Source organism: Clavelina lepadiformis, chromosome 2 (genome assembly GCF_947623445.1).
Source record: "Clavelina lepadiformis chromosome 2, kaClaLepa1.1, whole genome shotgun sequence".
In the NCBI taxonomy this organism is placed as follows: Eukaryota; Metazoa; Chordata; class Ascidiacea; order Aplousobranchia; family Clavelinidae; genus Clavelina; species Clavelina lepadiformis.
In genome coordinates, this window is record NC_135241.1 from 6724533 (window position 1) to 6745880 (window position 21348).

The following is a 21348-nucleotide window of genomic DNA, read 5'->3' on the forward strand; positions in this document are numbered from 1 at the left end:
AAAGAATGAATTAAAATGCAAGTATCTTTACGCTGTGTGCAATGCGCATTGTAACTAAGAGCTTTAACAGGAAACATCTCAGTGTAAAACGATCACAAAACTAAATAATTTTAAGAAAATCACCAGTTGACGCTTTTTCGGTTTTGCTATAAATCTTTGTTTCCAAGGAGACAACAGCGCTAGCTATACCATTAAACCAGAAGTGGCTCTATAGCACAAGGCAATCCACTCCACAATGATACAAAAATCAATATTCAAGCCCAATTGCCCGTATCCGAAGAGTGGTGCTGTAATCATGCATAAAATTTGGCAACGGTAAAAATTTTATCGCCAAAGCTGTTACGTTATGTTGTTCTTGTATCATTGGATACACAGTATGTAGGCCGACGATATTCCACCGACAAATGACACGAATTTGCAAAATTTGAAAGCAGTTTTGTTCATCTCTCCATCCATACGCTATGCGCTGTCATCCCGCCCAGTGCAGTATAGAGGCGGCGCTCTGTGGGGCTCATTGCTTTATGTTGCCCACGAACCAAGCGAGACCTTAACCTAGGCAAACAAAACATAATGTGAGCTATCACAAAATTTTAATGAAAATCCTATGTACTGTAGATCTAGTGAGTACAACATTTTTCTTGCAACAATACTTCGGGAAGGGGCCTCAAGGCTCAACTAATGTCTAATAGTCATAAAATTTAAGGCACTACTGTTGAATACAGAACTTTTTTGTCTGTCGACGTATCATTAACCCGTTCGGGTTCACTTCATCAGGGCAATGGCAAGGATGCAGGATAATTGCCCTGATGAAGTTAACCCGAATGGGTTAAATGATACGTCGGCAGACCATAAAGTTCTGTATTCACCAGTAGTGCCTTATATTTGATGATTATTATGCCTGGTACTGGCACCCATCTGGCATATGCTTTCTGCGAAAGATGCAAGGTAGTTATTTTAGACCAGGGATGCCCAACCTTTTTTGTCCCAAGATCTACTTTTTAAATAGCCAATCTCCCGCGGTCTACCAGTTTAGTATCGATAGTGTATCACAGATCTACACACATCTTTTTCGCTTTTTTTTATACATCTTACTTGCTAACCTCAACCGTTTTTAAACCACCCCAACATAAAAAGTTGTTAAACTACGTAGCATAAAACTTATTGTGATGTCACAATGAAATTTAACTATAGCAAACGTAACTCGGACGCAAAACTTGAACGAATGAAAATGCGCTCAAAAACCATAAACAAATTTTAAATTTTCTTTACGAAACCGAGACATATTTAGTCTATTGAGAAAATGCAATCATTGCTTTACCAAGTAAATATCATTTATTAATACGATAAAACGATATTCGTGCAGAAGCAAAAAAGAAACGAAATCGATTTCCTCCTTTGCATAGAATTCCTTCCCGCAATTTAAGTTTCTCTCTTGGTGAGGATAAGTAAATACAGAACAACGTGTACTGCCTAATTATTATAATAGCAACACTGTTAAAAGAACAGTTGGTAAAAGGAGTTGGCTACAAAACTGTTAGAAATGGTGCAGTCCACTATGGTTAGCCATATGTGTCAGATTTAGCTTCTTTCAACGCATTCGTAAATTGTGAACACGTTCAGAAATTGCGCAGGCGTTCACAATTTACGACCGCATAAGTAAGATATTTTGCCTGGCCGATTTTGTCTGATATTTCGTACGGCTTTTTTGCCACTTCGCAGTACACCAGAAGAAGCAAGCTTATGCTTGCGAAAGTTAGTGTCGAAAAATAAAAAGTTAACCTTTACAGTGCCAAATTATACCCTGTTTTATATTTTACTATTTTAAAATCTGGTTAACGCGGTTCAGACAACATCATCATAATCACAGTAAGCAATTTGTTTATTTCAATATCATTAAATTCATGTTAGTATCTTTATAGCAATTCTTAAAAAATTTTTATGTGCTTCAAAAATAGTAGGCCTAGTCAGGCGTTTCAAATTTTTTGGAAAACACTTGTGATAGTATTATACGTGTTACAATGCTTTTTCATTGTGTGGTACCCGTTCAAACAGACCTGCATAAATACCCTGTAGTTAAGATACGAGATTTTTCCTCAAAGTGATCAAAGAGTCAGTCAGTAAATCAAAGAGTCAAAGAGTCAGTCAGTAAATATTCTAGTGAAAGGATTTCTAATAATATGTAGTGGTTAAGCAGTTACTGCAACAAATATGTGGCAAAAAGCGGAAGATCATCGCTTAATTATGACGGGCATTGCGGTTCTTATTACGTCACAATAACAAAACAAACAGTAGAGAGATGACTCAGGTATTTGGATCAAGTACGAATAGAAAGTTCCTTCTGACAGACAAGTAAAGAGTAATATGCATAATTATAGCGTACTTAATTGTATAACAGCAACATTTTGCGTTAAATAAGCCTAAACTAGCTTGCTATTGGTGTATTAGTACTGATTGATGTAAATGCTACCGTACAGTAAAGTTAAGGTTGTCGACTCTTGCACAGTCTGGTACTGGTAACTGCAGTAAAAACAAGAATGCTTGCCAGTTTATGTACTGTCATCTGTGACATTCCTATATTAAAAATAAACATTACTTTCCTACTAAGCAATAATCACTTAGCCTACCTATGGAAACCTATATTCTACCCAAAACGCGTTAGCTAGCCTGCCATACCTAATACAAACCACAATCACGTGGCATACTGTTTATAGATTGTGACGTCATAATAACCGACCTTTTCGTCATAATAAAACGCTAAATTTGTGATACTGTACAATTTTGGCAATAATTGCATGACCACTAATCCGCTACATATTATAGTAAAAATCCTTTCACCAATATGCTTACTGACAATGTTTCTTTGATTTAATAAATCAAACTTGTTTTTGGATTTTCCAATCACTTTAAACTTGGGCTAACAAGTTTACCTGATAATTGATAAAGGTAAAAGTTTATCTGATAATTGAAATAAGATTCAAACTTTGAGCAGGTCAGATTACAATAGTACGCACCTTGATATTTTCACGACCACTTTATTGAAATATGCCAATATATTTAAAAACGTTCACCATTACTTCTCATTCATTTGGTATATGCGTCTAATTACAGCGAAACTTCATACTGGTTGTCTTCATGGCGGACCAGTTATCCTTCCAGTCGTACCAGCCAATGTTTTGCCCAGCATTTCCATCACTTCCCCAAACAGAATTGAGCCTTGCGTGTCCGCATCTTTGCCACCACCAACCACCGTTTGGCCCGTTATTGTCAACAGCGCAATTGCCAGGGCTGCCAACATTTCATTGATAACAAAACTTAATAGCTATACGCTGTATAAAACAGCTACTGATAACTACAAGGTAATAAACAGAGCTATTTACAGCAACACCACGAAAGCCTAATATAGCACTAACAATATAGGCCGTAACTGTAGCTAGTATAAAATTGTCAACTACACTACCTCCACACGTCGTTATCAGAATCTTTTGTACTGAATCGCATGTTGTTGTTATACGTCATGCTATTACCAGCGTTGCCACCGTAGCCACCGATATGAAGGCGGTAGTTATCGCTTTCATCTTCCATAGAAAATGAGCTGGAAAGAACAATCTCGGTACGTAAATAAAAATCACAAAATTTCACACTCGTAATCACCTGTATTCTGCAAAGGCGTGATCATTCTCAAAATCCCAGATATCAATTCTTAAACGACATCCTCGGCCATTTGTCAGATTGTGAATTTTGTCAAGGCCTTAAAAATATTGAGGTCAAACAATGTAAATTTTTAGGAGTATGAGATTGCAAATCGCCCTCACCTAGCCAGAACTCTCCGTCAAGGCTACCAAATCCAGCAACATAGTCGTCCCAATTACGATCAAAACTTACACTTCCATCAAATCTTCTCTGGAAAACCTGATACAGTAACAACAACTGACGTAGCCTATTATATTTAAAGTAAAAGTTGCAAAAGAAACTACATTTCAACATTTACAGTCCAACCGCCGTCACAAAACGCTTCCTCGCCGGTACGTAACAACTGCCTTCCATACACAGATGATGCGAAGCATGATGACGGCAAGTGACCTTCTTCTATTTCTATGGATAGTAAAAAGCTGTAAATAACTATAGTTTAAGTAAGAATGCCACACTTTCAGTAAACGTGTTTTTTTGCAAACCTTTTTTGAAAATATGAATTTCAGATTGAACCAAAGTGCAATGCTCACCAGCAAGTTTTTCCCATATTGTTGTTTCGAATGATCCCAAAGCACAGGAATCTCCTTGGATTCCTCTTGGACCAACATCCCCTTTGTCTCCTTTTGATCCTTTACTGCCTGGCGTTCCTGACTTTCCTGGGGCTCCAATTTCTCCTTTCTCTCCTCTTCTTCTTCCTCCTCCCGTGTCCTCGTCATCGCAAACGGTAATTTGACGACACTGCTGAGTTGAAGCGATCTGCACAAGGCAGACACACAAAGGAATTGTCGCTGCGAGTTTCATAGCTTCGTCTTGTTTAATGAAGTCTTTAAACTAAAATTTGATACGAATGACTTGACAAACGGCTTCTTTTTATTTTACTTCTCGTACCGACCATGGCACTAGAAGTAAATAGTTTAGCAGAGATGTTTTCTTACCTGAAATGGAGATTATCAAAAATTTAAAATTATAACTCACTCAAGTTGAAGTTGTTTATCTACTAATATGGTATCGTGTTTGTGTGATGTTTAGCTAAAATTACTGAAAAGAATGTTAAAGTCTTTTTTCTTGCAACTCGAAGTTTGGAAAACACGTGACGTAATTTAGTGCAGTTTTGAAAGCAACAACTATAAAAGGAGTTGCGATGTTATCTTGTATCTAAATTTGTCTTATACGTAATTGAGTTCTGAATTGAATTGTGCAATAGATATTGCCAACGTTTTCCTCAACATGCGAATTCTCCCAACCTAAAACGAGTTTATGGAAAGCTAAATGGTTCCAAGAAAATCAATATGTATACATGCGTAACGCTTTTGCATTTTTGTAAATCGTTGTTTCCACATTGAAAATTGCTGAGTTCAAACAATCTGCACAAGGCAGAGACACAGAAGAACTGTCGCTGCGAGTTTCATCGCTTTCTCTTTTTTGATGAAGCCTTCAAACTAAAGTTTGACGGGAGTAATTTGACAAAACGTCTTCTATTAAAACAACTGCTGAACCGATCACAGTACGAGAAGTAATCAGCTCAGCAGAATCATTTTTTTACCTAAAATGGAGATTATCAAAAAGTTAAAATCACAAATCACTCAAGTTGAAGTTGTTTATACACTAAAATGGAATTGTGTTCTTGTGAAATTTAACTGAATTTACCGAATAGAAGTTTAAAATCGTTTTTCTTGTAACCCGAGGTCTGAAAAACAAGTGACGTAATTCATAGCAGTTTTAAAAGCAAGAACTATAAAAAGAGTCGCGGCGTTATATTGCACTTAAATTTGGCTTATAATTGAGTTCAAACTAACCATGCAATTGAAGAAATGAACAAAAATTATTTTCCAACGTTTTTCTGCTAGCAAATTTGAAAAAATGATGTATAAGAGCAATTAGCAAATTAAGCAAGTTTTTTTCTCCTTAATTGTTTTAAATTATCCTTTCAGATCCTTACAATTCACATTGCATCATGGTTTGATTATTTTGGATTGCAGATTTAAGTTGAACATGTAAGCTAATTGCATTTAAGCTTTATTGCACTCATAGGCATATTGTCTTTTGTTACAAATCTTTTTAACGGGCTTAAATTTGATTATTATTTCATTTAGCTGATTAATCAGTAGGCTATTACAGTTTAGTGATATCAGAAAAATATCTTACCAACTCTTCCCACTTTTGACGTTTAAAATAATTAGATCAGCAAGAATTACTGGAAAATATTTCCAGCAAAGCAGCTAATAACAACGAACATTACACATTAGTTGTTTTTATGATGGTTCAGCTATTCTTCCAGTTGTACCGATGAATGTTTTGTTCAGGAACCCTACCGTTACCCCAAACAGAATTAAACCTCACAATTTTGTATTCATGCCACCACCAGCTATCATTCAGTCCGGTATTGTCTGTCGCGCAATTTCCTGAATTGCAAAATTATAAACACAAGCTTGTCAGAGTAATGATAATAATGAGCTAAGAATTAATTATATATTTACAAAGCGATTTATATGCGGTGCATGTATAGGCCATAAAAACATTATAAGCAATAACGAAGTTACTGTGTATGTTTTTGGGTGATTTCCAAATTTTATGTTTGCTAAATATTTTAAGATGTCCACTCGTAAAAGTGACATCATGTTTTTATCATATTTTTACCCAGAGTTAAAATTAAGTTGTCATAAACTAGAAGCGCATCGTACTTTATTACTATTGATACTATGCTTTGTGGCAAACAAAATATTTTCATACTAATATATGTTTAAAAACATATTATTATATGAATGTATGTATAGTAGATATATACTGAATAGTATATTTAAACATGTTTTAGTCACTGCAATTTGAAGACTTCAGTTATAATTCGCCTTCGTAATTTTACAATCGGTAGCGATATTTTAGGCCTATGTAGACTGTAATGTGACTTAAATAGCATGGAATTTGTTTATAAATATTTCAATTACAGAACTTTTAAAAATAAAAATGTAAACAATCAAACATATTAATTATATTTGCATAATTGCCGCCTGCCCCTAGTTAAAATCTGAAAGCTTTTGTCCATTTCACAAGCTGACGCTATTTCATGACAGTGTTTCTAAGGTAACTGAGCTGCACACAACAAGACCAGAAGATGCAGTGACAGGGCAGCATTTATGGTATGAGGAAAGTGAGAAATTTGGCGAACGTCACAATAGTTTACTGCAAGCGAAGAATTGAGGAATTACGGAGTATCCTATTGTAATTTTTATAGAATAAACATGAATGGCAAAATTGAACTAAAATTGCTATTTGTACCGTACTAAATTGTACAAAAGTCTGAAAGTTAAAAATTCAGGCCTACCGGTAACAAAAAATACATTACATTGCCCTGCAAGGCTACAAAAAGATCTAATTTGAGGTGAAATTATATTCTAATCATTTCAAAAATAAAATATTTTAAATTTTTGTATGAATTAGGCCTATGCTACATGAGTTGTAAGCATGGTCGGATACCGGTATTCTTTACTTTTGCACTCCCATATCAGGATTGAATATTAAAAAATTAATACGCCATAATTTTTTTACCATTACCACATAACTCTTTTTCATTCACGCCTTCAATTTTGAGTGAAAAAGTACAAGAGACCCGATTCATGATATCTCAAATTTCCCACTTTGCGGGTTTGCAGGATGGTCAAAATTACAGTAGTCAGTTGCAAGACGGCTAAAACCAAAGAGCATTGAGTAAAAACTGGTGTACTTGTACATTTTGCAGTCTGCAATGAACACTAGTCTAATTACAAAGCTTGTTTTTGTGCCCTCTTTTCTGGTTTTAGGTGCACAAAGCACAGTATTAAAAAATCTCGAGTGTTCAGTTGCCATGCTTTCCACCACGGCAAGAGCAGCTTATAATCGTATAAATACGATATCCAATCTCTGTAAACAGTTGAGCTGAATTTCTCATATTGTTCAAAATAATTTTAAAAATAAAAGTTTTTTAGGTTTGCTTTTGTTGAAGATAAGTGTATGCCTTGTCGACACATGCAATACATTAAAACCATTGTACATTAACACTAAGACAATCACCAAGCTAAACTGGTCTATAATTGTATGCCATAAAACAGCACACTTTCAAAGTTTTTCTTGCTCCAGGCACATCACGCCACATAAATTTAGTACAAGGCACATCTCACTGATCTCATTTTGAGATGCATGTTAAAATGAAATTGTTTGTGATACTATAGGCCTATGAGGTCATACATGCATGCAGCTTAGCAAGAACAACCGGTACCATTTTAGGCCCCTCTTTCTGGATTCATCAGGCATTATTACTTCAGAACTTGATATACTAGTAGACTTTGTAGTATTAAAACTGAGAAGTTGTGATAAGGCAGTCAGTAAAAATTGGAATTGCTATGTTACGTTGGATTTACTATTAGGACTGCTGACAGATGTGACAGGTTTAGGCAAATTTGCACCAAGGTTATGTTTATACATGTATTTTCAATTATTGAAATTTCGGAATAGTTTATGAGTATTGTATTGTGAAAATATTATGAGTTGTTCATCTCATCGGTTTATAATTGTTTACTTTCGTGGTGATAAGCATTCTGTTTTCTTCGGCTAGCAATAAGTTTTTATTAACCCCAACTTTAGTTAACCATGGCAAAAACTGGAGATCCCCTGTCGAATTTAAGTCATTATCATGAGAATAATTTATACAACGTGCAAAAATCAAGAGGGATGTACGATCTAGATCTAGTCTTCGATACAAAGCTCGATGAACAAAAGAAATGTTTGAGTAACCTTAGTTTTCTTTCGTTATTAAATAATCCTCAAACTGTAAGTTCATGTTTTTATTTACAATTCCCACCTTTGTGCATAAACATAGCTTATCATAAAGTATTAGTATACTATGACATAACATATTAATATGCGTAATTACTCATGGATTATGTTTGTAACTAAGACTACATAATATGTAATCAAATGTGATATGTACTTACCTAACTACCTATACACTGCTGCAGGTTATAAACAGCATTTATTTTCAAGTAACCAGAATGTTAACATTGCACCAGGTTTTTGAAATTATACTGGTATTGTTTGAAAATCTTGTAAATGTAACCGTATGATGATAATAACTATATCTATGGTACAGTTAATTAACATGAAAGTAAATCATAAAAATGGCGTATTTGAAGAGTGTTTTGCTTAGTTTATTGCATTAAATCTAGTCATTGATTTTTTCAGTTACCAATATAGCCTATTTACCTGCACAACACAGTATCAATCAGTTTTATGACATGGTATTTTAGGACGATGATCCAGCAGATGAAAGAAAAGATTCAGACGAGATGGAAAGACCAGTAACTCCAATAAATGATACAATACGTGCAGTACCTAAAACATTTTCTATATTATGTAAGCATGTCCGTAGAAGGATTAATCCAAGACCATACTGGACACATATATCAGTTGAAGACCAACGTAGTTTGGTAAAGTATTGATATTGATTCTATATGATATTTAATTTTAGCTTGGGTTGTAGTATTGAATTTCTGATAACGTCTATTTCTGGATTGCATTGCATTTAAACTCTTGAAAATGTTTTGTCAGGGTGCTGTCATACTTGGTGAAGTCAATGGAATTTGGTCAGTTTTTAGGCAGCAAGTGGCTGACCCGTTTTTGACACATCGTCAAAACAAAGAGCTGCAAAGGAGAATAACAGTAATATTCTTTGATCACTTACATTGACTTTACATCCTTAAACATAAAACTTCAATAAAATTTTTACCCTAAACATAATGCAAAAGCTGCAATGTAAAACAAATAAGATACTAACAAAATAAAAAACACAGCTGGCAAAATCATGATATAAGGACATTTTATTGCCACAATTGTGGATCAGGTACATATTGTCACAGTCTGTGAACAGCTTTTCCTCTACCACTGCAATAGAATCAAAGTTCTAAATGCAAGAGGTGTTTTCAGTGAAGCAGCAAACTTATCACGAATTAGAGGGCAACTTGCATTAGATGCTGGCAAATAGTAGGTTCAGACTTTGTTATGGTTATCTTAAATTTTAAACATTTAAAAATTGATGCATGCAAGTATTTTTATAATTCAGCTTAAATCTTCTTGCTGTACGTCGTCACATCATAGCGGACTTAAAGAAAATGCCAGAAGAGGATTCTCTAAATCTCATAGGCAAAAAAGATCCAGTTTCTCCTGTGGTTCCTAAGGTAATACAAGGCATTTTACACCAGACACTGCCAATCCATTGTTAGTTAAGTTTAACCCAGCGACCAACAGTAATGAGAATACTTTTCTTTATTGTTTAAGTCTCCAAGACATTTGTCTTTTCGAGCTTTAATTGCAACAAGCAGGCCAAAGCTAAACACTCAAAGCGACTTCAGCATTGTTCAAGAGATTAAGGATATGAAAGGCCAAATGCCTGCACTTGATATAGGAAAGGTATAAAATACTGAAAAAAGATGAAATATGCTTACAATTGTCAAACCATTATTTAAAAACTATGTTTGTTATCATATTCCTGTTTTAGGTTTATCAATTGCTGCCAAAGCCTTCATATGTGGAAACAGAAGATGATGAACAATTTATAGAGGATGAGTATGACCCTGTTGACCCCATTTACATTCCGAAAGAGCAACCGACATTTAGGTAAGAGCTCATTTCTTGAAAAGCTGCTATTTTAGGTGCAACAAAACAACATTCGTTTTATACATACGATATATATTTTGATGCATCCACATTTTCATTAGGGAAATGAAGAAATGGCCCTCAGAGCCTCTTCTTCCCACAGGAGGGATATTTGATTCTTTTAAAGACAGAGATGTAATTTTTTTACTTTATTTACTAGATAGACTCATTTTGAATTTCACTATGTTACTTCTGAAGATTTAAATATAATCATTATTTTCAGGATGCCGAGACTCCTTTTGCTCAGTCCCGCTTACAATCAACTCCCAAAGCTGTTCCTTCAGCAATGTATGAAGTTCATTCAGCAAGAGAGGTCAGCAGTGCTCCACAGTCAGCACTTCTAGGAGGTAGTATTACACTTAATTAAAATATTGTCGAAGATAAACTCTGATTTGATGCTGCTGCCTGCTGCTCATTGTTTTCGTTGCCCAAGTTGCAGGTTTAACATTTAATGTTCACCTTAACCTTGCTAGGGCTTCATGGTGACATGTCTAGCGAATAAAGGCAATTTGAATTTTCATTGGTTAATAAATTTACTTCACAGGTTACAGAAAGACAACAAAACCAGAAAAAAATATAGTAAGCTTGGACCCGAAAGAAGACTTGGCCAATCTTATCAAAATGCAGTTAAAGGGTGATGAAGATAAGGATTATGTGGAAGAGAAAGACATCCCTCCATTAATACAAGCCATTTCAAGGTTATTTAACTGACTTAGGTAGTTTAACAATATTAATTTGAACTTAAATCTAAGTATGCTGGCGTGGCTTAAGCACTGGGGCGTTGCGCGGCATATATTTTTTTTTTGAAAACTTAGGCGAGAAGCGCAGGAAGAAAAAATGAAGGAATTGAAAAAGTACGAAAGTGAATTGGATGAGAGAAAGCGACTGCATGATGAAGAAGAAAATAAACCACTTCCAGACCCAAAGTTTCCCCAGCCTCCTGTTGTGCAAGTTAAAGTTGTAAGTTTCTCAATAACCGAAGAAAAAGTGCGCATTTTTTACATGTTTTGAAGACAACAGCAACCAGCAACATTCAGTAATTAATCTCACGTCTTCATATTTATTTTAGCCAGGACACGCCAATCCTCTGGGGCAGAAAAGTCTTACTATTCGAACATCAGATATCCACATACCTGACAAAGTAGATTTACCTGCTGTCTCACTTGAAATGCATGGGCCCTTGTACAACGACCTTATTGGTATGTTCTTTATTTCATTTTTTTCCCACTGTTTAGTAGAGTTATAGATGTAAATGATTAAGGATGTATTAACATGAACACAAATTCAAACATTTTGCACGAATATTGGCCATTTTTTTTATTTATCTCGGTAATTTAAACCTTATAGTCAGATTTTGGTCGAATCATTTTCTTTGCATAAGATAAGAGCAAAACATTTAGGTTTTTTAGTTTTATCATTGACTGTAATGGAAGTGGAATGGTAGTGAGAATTTTTAGTAATTTTGCATCAGCGAAAACAAGTTGTTTTCTGTCATTTACCAACAAGTTGATGAGTTAAATCATGATTTATTTGCATGTCCGGTACCTTAATTTATGGAAATGATTGAAGTTTGCATATTTGATTCAGATTCACACAAATATCAAAATCTCTTGACTTTTATTGTCATAAATTCGAGTCTTTTTGATTTGGCACAAGCCTACAAATGATTAAACGTATCACTAGTTATTCAAAGATATTCTGTAAATTAGGTTTTGTTTTTATGCTTTTAAATTTGACAAAGCCTAAAGCAATCCAAACCCAAGTTAAAACCTCACTACCTTTACCAATCCCCAGGTGAAATTTCACCAGCCACAGTGAAGGAACTCGATGCTAATTTATTCCAAGGAGAAGAGCTCAAGGAGGTTTATGATGAAATCATGAAAACTGTTAGAGATGATCATTTGCATTTTGACAATGATGCGACGGTAAAACTTCAATACGCTGTCATGTTTAAATGTCCTATCACGTATCTCGCCTGAACAACATTTTTGTTTTAAAAGAATAAATTCATCTTTGAGGTTTTAGATTAAATTTTTGATATTTGTACTTTTCAGGTTGTGAAACCAGCTGAAAATATTGATCTGAACAGGATATTTTCATCAAGCACACTGACACGCCCACAATCTCAGCAGATTATAAATCCAGATTTAAGAAAGTTAGGACAGCAACCACCATGGGCTGGAGAGGTTAGTTTCTTATTTTGGTGATTTTTCATTGATCAAAGTAGTAATGCTTGCCATAAACATTGGATAGATTTCTGGAAATGTGTTACCAGTACCGAAACAAACTCTAAACCAAAACACAAACTTAACTCCTAATTAATGACATTTTATATAATACAGTACCTCTTGTTATTATAACACCATTGCATTATATGTATTATTGTCGTTTTATCACTGATTTATGAAATGGCTCCGTGAAATATTTGTCATACTGAAACTAAAACAACATCTTCAGCCTCAAGATACATGGGAAAAGGGCATTTGTCCTGTAGTTTCAGCTGCTACGTCTGGGTCAAGAAGCAATCAGTTGGGTCCTCGTACATTGCATGCTCAAGCTGCTGAAAAGACGTCAAGGGTATATGCTTCGTGGCTTGCATGGTGGAAGGCAACACTCAACACTGATGATTACTTCAAATATTTGTCAACAAAGGTAGAACTGCAAGTTTTAAGTAGCCAAGTAAAGCTGTATTTGAATTTCAAAAACAGCTCAAAGAAATAGTTGATCTACTGTTACCATAGCATTGCTATTCAAACACCTTTCATGATTTTTGAATGAGACAAACGTTCTTTTTTAGGAAACTGATTTTCTTAGTGTTTTGTATCACTTCTACAACAGTGAAGCAAGTGAATCAGATACAGATTCAACATCTAAGAGTGCTCGCCTGGAATCAGAAAGGTATATGCATTCTTACTGTCTGTATCTGTCTGCAACTTATTTCATGCTATCTGTTTAACATCTAACATTTATCCGTTTTGTTTGCTTAGCTAGATGATCATTTTAGGCTGCATGTCAATTTTACTCTTTATTTTTTGAAACTTTTAATAGGAAACAAGAGGCAAAACTTGCAGAAATTAAGGCAAAAAAAGAGCACTATGTGCGTGGTCTTTGGAATGTAAACACCGTTATGGTTGGTGGACTGGGAAGATACCCAGATCTAGAAGGTTTGTCATCGCCATATGTTGATGAAACTTGTGTGTTACCTCGTGATATAAACAGCAGAAGATACGTTTTAGAATATGATCAACCAAATGCTGCAAATATACCTTCACTTGATGAGGAAATCGATCTTGAAATGCCTGAAACTAGTCGCCCACTGTCACCAGAAAGTATTCAGCTTCCCCAAGTAAACTTGGCAGAAAGGTAGTGACAAAGAGGATTATTTATACTATATATGTGTAATTATATAAAAAAAAAGTAGCAGTAGCTGTATTGCTAACATATAGGACGACATTTTAAATAAACCATGAAACCTTACAATAACCTTTGCTACACTGCTCTTAAATAACCTGACACACTGAAACTGTCATGGACATGAAATGTGTTATAGTGCTGATAGTGAATCAAGTTTCCAGGAAGAAACCTCGCCTCGCAGGAAGTCAGCTTCTCCTCGCAGATTTAGAACTTTGCAGATTCCACAAACACTCAGTAGTTCATCAGAGGAAGAGAGTGAAGATGAAGAAGACACATCAAGTGAGGTTAGCAAAGAAAGCACGGATGATCAATTTTCCACAACAACCACATCAGAAAGCAAAGATCTCGCACCACTTCCGAGAGGGGTCATCCCCGATGTTAGAAAGCAGAGAGACAACTTCGCCAAGCCTTTGCTTCAAGACAGTGGTCTCAGTAGTACAGAAATGGACACAGACAGTACATTTACGAGTACTAATATGCTAATGACGCAGCAGGAAGACAGCACAGAGTCAGAACAACAAAACTCGACACCCGGTAATCAAATGAGACCGAGCCTTATTAAAAAGTTTGAGCAGAAAATTTAGACTTTTGCATGAAAGAATGAAGAACTATTAACAAAGAGATAGTTTTATTATATTTTGCAGGTGAAATTTTAAGCGATTTTAACTTAGGAGGCAATGTTCAGTCTGCTAAAATCGGAACATTGTGCAAGGTTTCAATCAAAATTGGTCAGTATAGTTAGTTTTGTTTTTTAAATTTTACAGGTACGACATTGTGCTTTAGGAAACAATTTGTTTTTTCAACAGAAAACATAACTTCAAATGTTACCAGATGTGAACACTGGAGGCCGTCAAAGGGTGATGTTAACAAACCTTCCATCAACTTATTGAAAGGCTATTACAAGCTGTAAATTACAAGGAATACCATCAGCATAAATCATTTATATCAGCTTTATGTAACCTTGTGTTTGATTGAAATCTCTAAATCCTGCTTGCCAAAAAATTTTTTCAATAGCTTGGTAGCTTTACTGAAGCTTTAAGATATAGGATAATACATCTAGCGTGTATCACAACTTTTGAAACAATTGAAATGTTGTTAGTGGTGACCAAAGGAATTATCACTGAGTTTAAGTTGTTCATTAAACTTTCCTCAATCCGAGGATAAAGATTATGATTCCACCACCATAAAATATATATATGTAATAAACTAGTAGTACATGGTATAACAGAATTTGCATAAAATTTTCAAAAACAATTATTTTCTAATAGATCATCCAGTAGAGCAGTTTCATTTTCTGCCAAATCACCCCATGAAAAAGCAACCACAATCTCCACAGAAGCAAAAACTCCCGCCCCACTTAGTGTTCAGGCTCGTCTGGAATCAGTATGGAAACGGCTGAAAATGTCTTCTTCACAGAAACTTGACGCTGCTCTTAAATATAGCTCCGACGAGTATATGCCCTTGTTGGAAGAGGTAGACAATGTAAATACCATTTAAAGAGCATTTCAGAGTTTTGGTTTAAAATTGATCCAATTGTATTCAGAGTGTTACAGCTTGGGAAAAAGTAGCAGAACTGATACTGAAAAGAGAAAAACTTTTGCATGAATTGGAAATGTTTGAACGTGATGCTTCTGATCCCCACAGATTCTTTTTTAAAGGTGATATTGATTGTTTCCAATATCTTGGATACTACACCAGTACCCAAACCAATAGGATTTAATCAGGATACCGTACTTTATAAGGGGATGTGTTTTTATATCATTAACATAATAATATTACCACTAGAATAAATTCAAAATGGGCTGAATAATTGCCTTCAAATAAGTTGGAAATAAACAGGAATACCTTCTTCTAACAATGTTTTTGATTAACTTAATGTGCTTATTGACCATATTTTGGTCAATGTTGGTCCAATTTAGTATTCATGCTCTTATTCTGGTGACGATACTTTTCCATTGTTGAAATTAGTGTCGATGCCACTTACTAAGAGTTGACCTTTTCCGGCTTAAGCACTAACTTATCTGTGTAGGTCCGAAAGGCTCATCTGTGTCTCGCTTACAAGAGGCTAAGACCAGAGCTTGTTTATACCATAAGTTGGAGGCACTTGAAAAACAAATTTCTCCACTTCTGCAGTCTATATATTCCTTGTACAATGATATTATCGCATTCGAAGGAAGGCCCTACCATGAAAAAATGAGCTTGGACAAGTATGTAGTAATCACAAAGTAGTGTTTCTTATTATTATTTGTTGATTTAGTCACAGTGATAACTGATTCCTTACATGCAAGATTAATTTCACGATCTCTCTTTCACAAGCATATTGCTTCAGGGTGGAGATGCTCTACTGGCTACAGCAAGAACGTCGTTGTAGAAGGTTATATGAGCAAGGCCAGCCTGAACAACTAATGCAGTTTATGAGAGACAATCACATTACCGTGACCAAGACAACTGCTAATACGTATACGTCCAACCAAATTCGAATACCTGTTAAAGCTGTCACAATGAAGCAATAAATGGGCTTTCGTCACACCTACAAAAGATCTAAGTCGTTTTTAAAAACTAGACTACCTATTACCGAGATATTTTATATACTTCCTATTCAAACTTACTGGTAATACACACTGTATCAATGTTTTAACTTATAATTTTTTTAATTTTACTATACGCTGTTTTAACTGTGATGGTAACAAACTGTATAGGTACAATTTTAAACGCAACTATTTTACACTGCATAATATTGTCTTTAAGTAGTAAATCGTATTGTTATAAATATTTTAGAGTGTATTTGTCTTTACCTGCTCTTTTTCTAATAAATGAACTGCCTTGCATTTGCTTATGCCTTCAGAGAGTAATATTATATTAAAATTTGAGTACCATATAGTACTACAAATTGCAACACAATATCAAAATACATAGGGAATTGCGATCTTCACGTAAGTAACAGGTGTAATCACTTCAATTAAACTTTGATGCTACCCACCCTTTAGTGGTGAAGTATTTCCTCCTGTTGATTTATTACTACTATTGATTTGAAATAGGAATTTCTACTTTTTCGAGATAGACGTTGACCATTAAAAGAAAATTCTGTTGTAAATGCCAACATTTCATTGCAGTCTTACCCTCAGATATTTTTTACATGTGTTTATAGTTTCATTAATTTTAAACTCATTGTAAGCAAAATTCCTGTTTTATTGTCTAACGATTATTTCGGAATAATTGCCAATGAATAACTGAATTTTAGTAGCACGTCTGGCAAAAGCAAATTCTTTTTGGCAAACAAATCAGAAAAAAATTCATTTACAAAATTTTAACAAAACTAATACTCTTTTCTAACTAAATGCTTCATACCAGCACAAACAAATAAACTTCATGACATTATCCAATAAAGCTTCCTATTTGAGAATAAACTTATGGAATAGGATCAATGTGTTCGAGAACTTGACTGGAATGCAAAGCTTTTCCAAAAATCTACAGTTGATAGTTGACTTTTTTCATGTCCTCCTTGACTTCTTCTTTTGACACTGCAAAGGGTTTTTCAATCTCTACACCACCACATTCTTTGATGATGACCTCCTCCTTTGGACGATCACCAGGATTAGTGGGATTCCTTTCAATTTCATCAACGACTTTCTAAAAAACATAACAAACAAAAAAGATTCATTACAAGTAAAATGAGTTGCAATGCATCTATGGTAGCAGTTTTCGTACAATCCCTCGCAAAACTTTTCCAAAAACCACATGTTTTCCATCAAGCCAAGGTGTCTTCACTGTAGTGAGGAAGAACTGTGAACCATTAGTGTCTTTTCCAGCATTTGCCATGCTGAGCCAGCCCTTTCCATAATGTTTTAGTTTAAAGTTTTCATCAGGAAACTTATCGCCGAAAACACTTTTTCCTACAAACAAAAACAAACTTGCATAAATTCATTACATCTAGATTTCTTCTAAACTGTGATGGTGGCTCAACAGTGTTAACCTGGGATAATCAGCGACAAGCGTATATAGTTAAATGAAAAAAGCAAGATTTAGGATGGCACTCTAGGGTTAAATGTTTTAGTACACATGATTAGGCAAGGTTATGCTTTTGAAAGCTTGTGTAGAAAACTCAAAAACAGAATTTAACACTAGAGTGCCTTCAAAACTATGGTAACACTACAAAACAGGATATATCACAAAAGAATTGCTCAAAGCATGCTAACATATACATTTCAGTAACAATTTATTTTTAATTTTATTTTTCTTGTTCTATACGATACGTATATACACTATTTCTGAATTACTACCTCCAGTGCCATCGCCTCTGGTGAAATCACCCCCCTGAAGCATAAACTGTTTGATAACACGATGGAATTTGCTGCCTTTGTAAGTGTAACCTTGCTTACCCTGCAAGGAAATAAACAACATTGCTGTCTTCAATGCAAGTTTGTCTTAGGGTAAGTTTCAATTGACATACATTTATCATGATTTTTTACAATATATTCCCAAATTTAAAACTGTTCATCAGGACAGCATAATTCACACCTTGCACAAGAATATTAGTACAGTAGGAATGGCCTATATAGTGACTCCGGTTATAGTGTCACTTCATGTACAGATTAATAAATGATACTTGTTACAAAGTCCCTGTTTACAAATTATACGTTTAACATAGAAAAAACTTGGTTACAGTCACTTTCTAAGGCAAGCTGTTGTGGTTCGGTGATTTTACGTAACTACGTTCTAAATTGCAGTAGATTATTTGTTTGTAAGTCGTAAATTGCTAAGTTTGAAACCTGTCACAACATTGAGATTGGTGAAAGTGTTTATCTAACAACAATCATGAATTTTCTAAAAAACATAATAACTGTGCAGAAAAATATGTGGTATTATTGACACAAACAGGTAATTTTGTTTGTTAACTTATCACAAGTTATCAGTGGTTTCTAGGTTTGTAACCTTATCACATGCAGTTGCCTACATCCTGACAATATTGCATTGTTTTTGCACTGCATCCTAATAACTATTTCAAAAACAATCGTTATGTAGGGTTGTCTGTGGCAACTAACCTTAACTTCAAACTTCACCTATAAAGACATCTTTGCTTACAATGACAATTTTTCAGAAATTGCTACCGGCAATTTCTCCTTGCTACTATTTCTTTACTATTTTTATTTATTTGCTACTATACTACTGGAACACACCCCTAGCCTTATTAAATTTTGCATGAGTATCTGTGCATATGGCACTTGATTTATAATTGAATCTACCGTAAGTGTTTCAAATTTATAATCTAACTCGACACTTAATCTCTGATTTACGTACCATACATCTCTCAGCAATTACAAAATTTTTGCTACTACAGCGTGTTGTTTTGTGATAATGCTTTGGCATTATTGTTGTTTATTAGTGAAGGAGATTCATATGATTCATGTTTTTTGTTAAAAAAGCAAGGTAAAATTTTAAGGTTATTCACAGTAATAATTAATTAATTATTAATCAGGCTTGCGATAAACATTATCCTAAACTTAGCTTTGTACCAAAATCTCTAACGAAGTAATATGAGACCGACTTCTGTGCGAAGCAAGCAATATTCTTTGTGCAATATGTTATCACCCCAACTATACTGTTCATACTCATCACTACAACAAATAGCAGGTAACATGGTTTATGCTATTGCCTGTTTTCCAAACAAAGGCAATGTGGGCCAAGAGTTGAGTGCTGTTTTGTACGAATAAAATATATATATACCCAAGAAGTAGGATAATACGTAATTTACACCACGCCTTTGTAACAGCAGCTTCATTAAGTAATTTCGTAAATCTTGTCAGTTATGGGCAACACTAAGCAAAAAAGGCTAAAAGCTTAAAATCATAAACTTTGCATACAAAAACTTTAGTCTATAATTTGGTATAGTCAGATATTCTTACTCAATTCTAAACCAGTAAACAAATATTAACCATTTTACCTTGCCGGTGGAAAGCAAAAAAAAATTTTCGCTCGTTTTAGGAACGGTTTTGCCAAACAGCCCCATTTCTATTCTGCCAACATCTTTTCCTCCAATGGTAATATCAAAGTAAACCTGAAAACAAATGTTGTATTTTAGAAGCATGCAAGTGATTCATAGATTTATTGAGTATAACTGACACCTACCACATGTGTGACCAGTGGACCCGATTTTGCCTCGGATTCACCAGGAACCAGCAGGAATACTAAGACAGCAACCAAAATTGATGCTGCTACAAGAAACTTCATCACGGTTATAACTTTAACTACCATAGGCTAAATTTGTCAAATAAAAGTGAAGAATTGATTTCACAAATTTGAAACAAAAAAAACTTAAATTTTAGAAAAGCAAGATATTACATATATATTCAGTTAAATATTAAGATATCAGTATTAACTGCAACAACTTCACTATACAACCACATTTTCTGTTTGGAGAATGTCTTTTTTGGATGTCAAATTGTTATTTTAATTTGTAAGCACCTTACCCAAAAACCCAATGAAGCAGTCTGGGTAGAGAGATCAAATAACCCATCTTGCAGACTTAAAAAAGAGTAATTGAGATTTAAGAATATGAATAGAATAAGGAGTTAAAATCTGAAATTCGGACTCAATGACCACAATTTAAAATAATTTTCAACAGCTACTGTTACTAGTTACACCCAATAGTACATTAACAACTGCTGTAAAATAATGGCAAGAACCCAAACCCGAATAGATTCGCCGAATATTGCCTTTATGGAAGATTCGGGCGAACAAGAATACCAACAATGGCGAACCCGAATACAATATTACTTATAAATTTACTGCATTTCGTGAAAAATGATGATCTAGTTTCCCGACAATGCTAAACTAGAGTCAGCAGTCCTTACAATGAAGGTCATTTTCCTAATGATTTTGCTTTTTCAATCGTTTTTTTAAACACTATTTTTTGAAAGAAAGCGATTTGTTTATCGATTACGTCATTTCAGAAGCAAGACTTGACAACTTTTGGAGGAAATTTTATTGTTTAGTTCCAATACGAATAGATTTGGGATTCGTTTGTGTCGACCTTCATGATACTCGCGGCACATCCCTGGTAACTACAATGCTTTGAATACCTTTGGCCTACAGTAAAAATAAGAGATTCGAATCTGACAGAGGTAGCCCAAAACTAACCTCTGAACTAGGTATGCATAGCACAAAAATGTAAACACCTAGGAAGAGGGCTTGTCAAGGCTGGGTGATAGTTAATAAGACCAACACGAGTTCAAGTGCTCGTGATGACATCACACGATGCTTTTGGTTGAATAAATATGAACGTTTAACACTGATTAAGCTTGATACAACTCGTCATATGCACACTGAACACAGTTAGTGAGCAGCAACATCAAGCAGTACCTGCCTTCAAATTGCCTATTCCAAATACAAATTCGTTCATTTTTGTGAGAACTGCATACCTTAGTAAACACTTTCCAGAATTGTTTGAGAGACGCAACATTTTGCTTAACCTAATCACTGGAGTTGAAACAAATCAGCACTTTTTTGTTTTAATATTTAGTTTAAGTTAACAACCCGTATTACATTATTGAAGTGGCCATTGTT

At 34.7% G+C, this 21348-nt stretch overlaps 3 protein-coding genes across 5 annotated transcripts; 1 reads left to right on the forward strand and 2 right to left on the reverse strand.

Moving 5' to 3' along the window:
* Positions 1-3016: 3016 nt before the first annotated feature.
* Positions 3017-4593, reverse strand: LOC143445994 (microfibril-associated glycoprotein 4-like). Its single transcript, XM_076945423.1, has 6 exons — positions 4221-4593; positions 3989-4092; positions 3813-3909; positions 3652-3748; positions 3458-3592; positions 3017-3285 (listed from the first exon to the last, which is right to left on the reverse strand). The coding sequence occupies exons 1-6, from the start codon at positions 4489-4491 to the stop codon at positions 3099-3101; spliced, it is 891 nt and encodes a 296-aa protein (XP_076801538.1). The 5' UTR covers positions 4492-4593; the 3' UTR covers positions 3017-3098.
* Positions 4594-6811: 2218 nt separating this feature from the next.
* LOC143445514 (coiled-coil domain-containing protein 87-like) lies at positions 6812-16613 on the forward strand. Of its 3 annotated transcripts, none has more exons than XM_076944664.1 (25): positions 6812-7066; positions 8967-9146; positions 9268-9378; positions 9560-9699; positions 9779-9893; positions 9994-10125; positions 10214-10332; positions 10434-10506; positions 10595-10718; positions 10916-11069; positions 11187-11331; positions 11441-11570; positions 12166-12296; positions 12426-12557; positions 12829-13023; positions 13169-13269; positions 13420-13535; positions 13608-13734; positions 13922-14319; positions 14430-14513; positions 14592-14691; positions 15054-15258; positions 15329-15443; positions 15815-15992; positions 16115-16613. In XM_076944664.1, the coding sequence occupies exons 2-25, from the start codon at positions 9006-9008 to the stop codon at positions 16296-16298; spliced, it is 3450 nt and encodes a 1149-aa protein (XP_076800779.1). In that variant the 5' UTR covers positions 6812-7066; positions 8967-9005; the 3' UTR covers positions 16299-16613. The 3 variants fall into 3 exon arrangements, with proteins under 3 accessions (XP_076800779.1, XP_076800778.1, XP_076800780.1); XM_076944663.1 differs by lacking the exon at positions 6812-7066 and adding an exon at positions 8246-8490; XM_076944665.1 differs by lacking the exons at positions 6812-7066; positions 13922-14319; positions 14430-14513; positions 14592-14691 and adding an exon at positions 8246-8490.
* A 340-nt stretch (positions 16614-16953) lies between these two features.
* LOC143445515 (peptidyl-prolyl cis-trans isomerase B-like) lies at positions 16954-20069 on the reverse strand. The gene is made up of 5 exons (XM_076944666.1): positions 19912-20069; positions 19727-19840; positions 18066-18165; positions 17494-17678; positions 16954-17415 (listed from the first exon to the last, which is right to left on the reverse strand). The coding sequence occupies exons 1-5, from the start codon at positions 20035-20037 to the stop codon at positions 17254-17256; spliced, it is 687 nt and encodes a 228-aa protein (XP_076800781.1). The 5' UTR covers positions 20038-20069; the 3' UTR covers positions 16954-17253.
* Positions 20070-21348: the final 1279 nt, after the last annotated feature.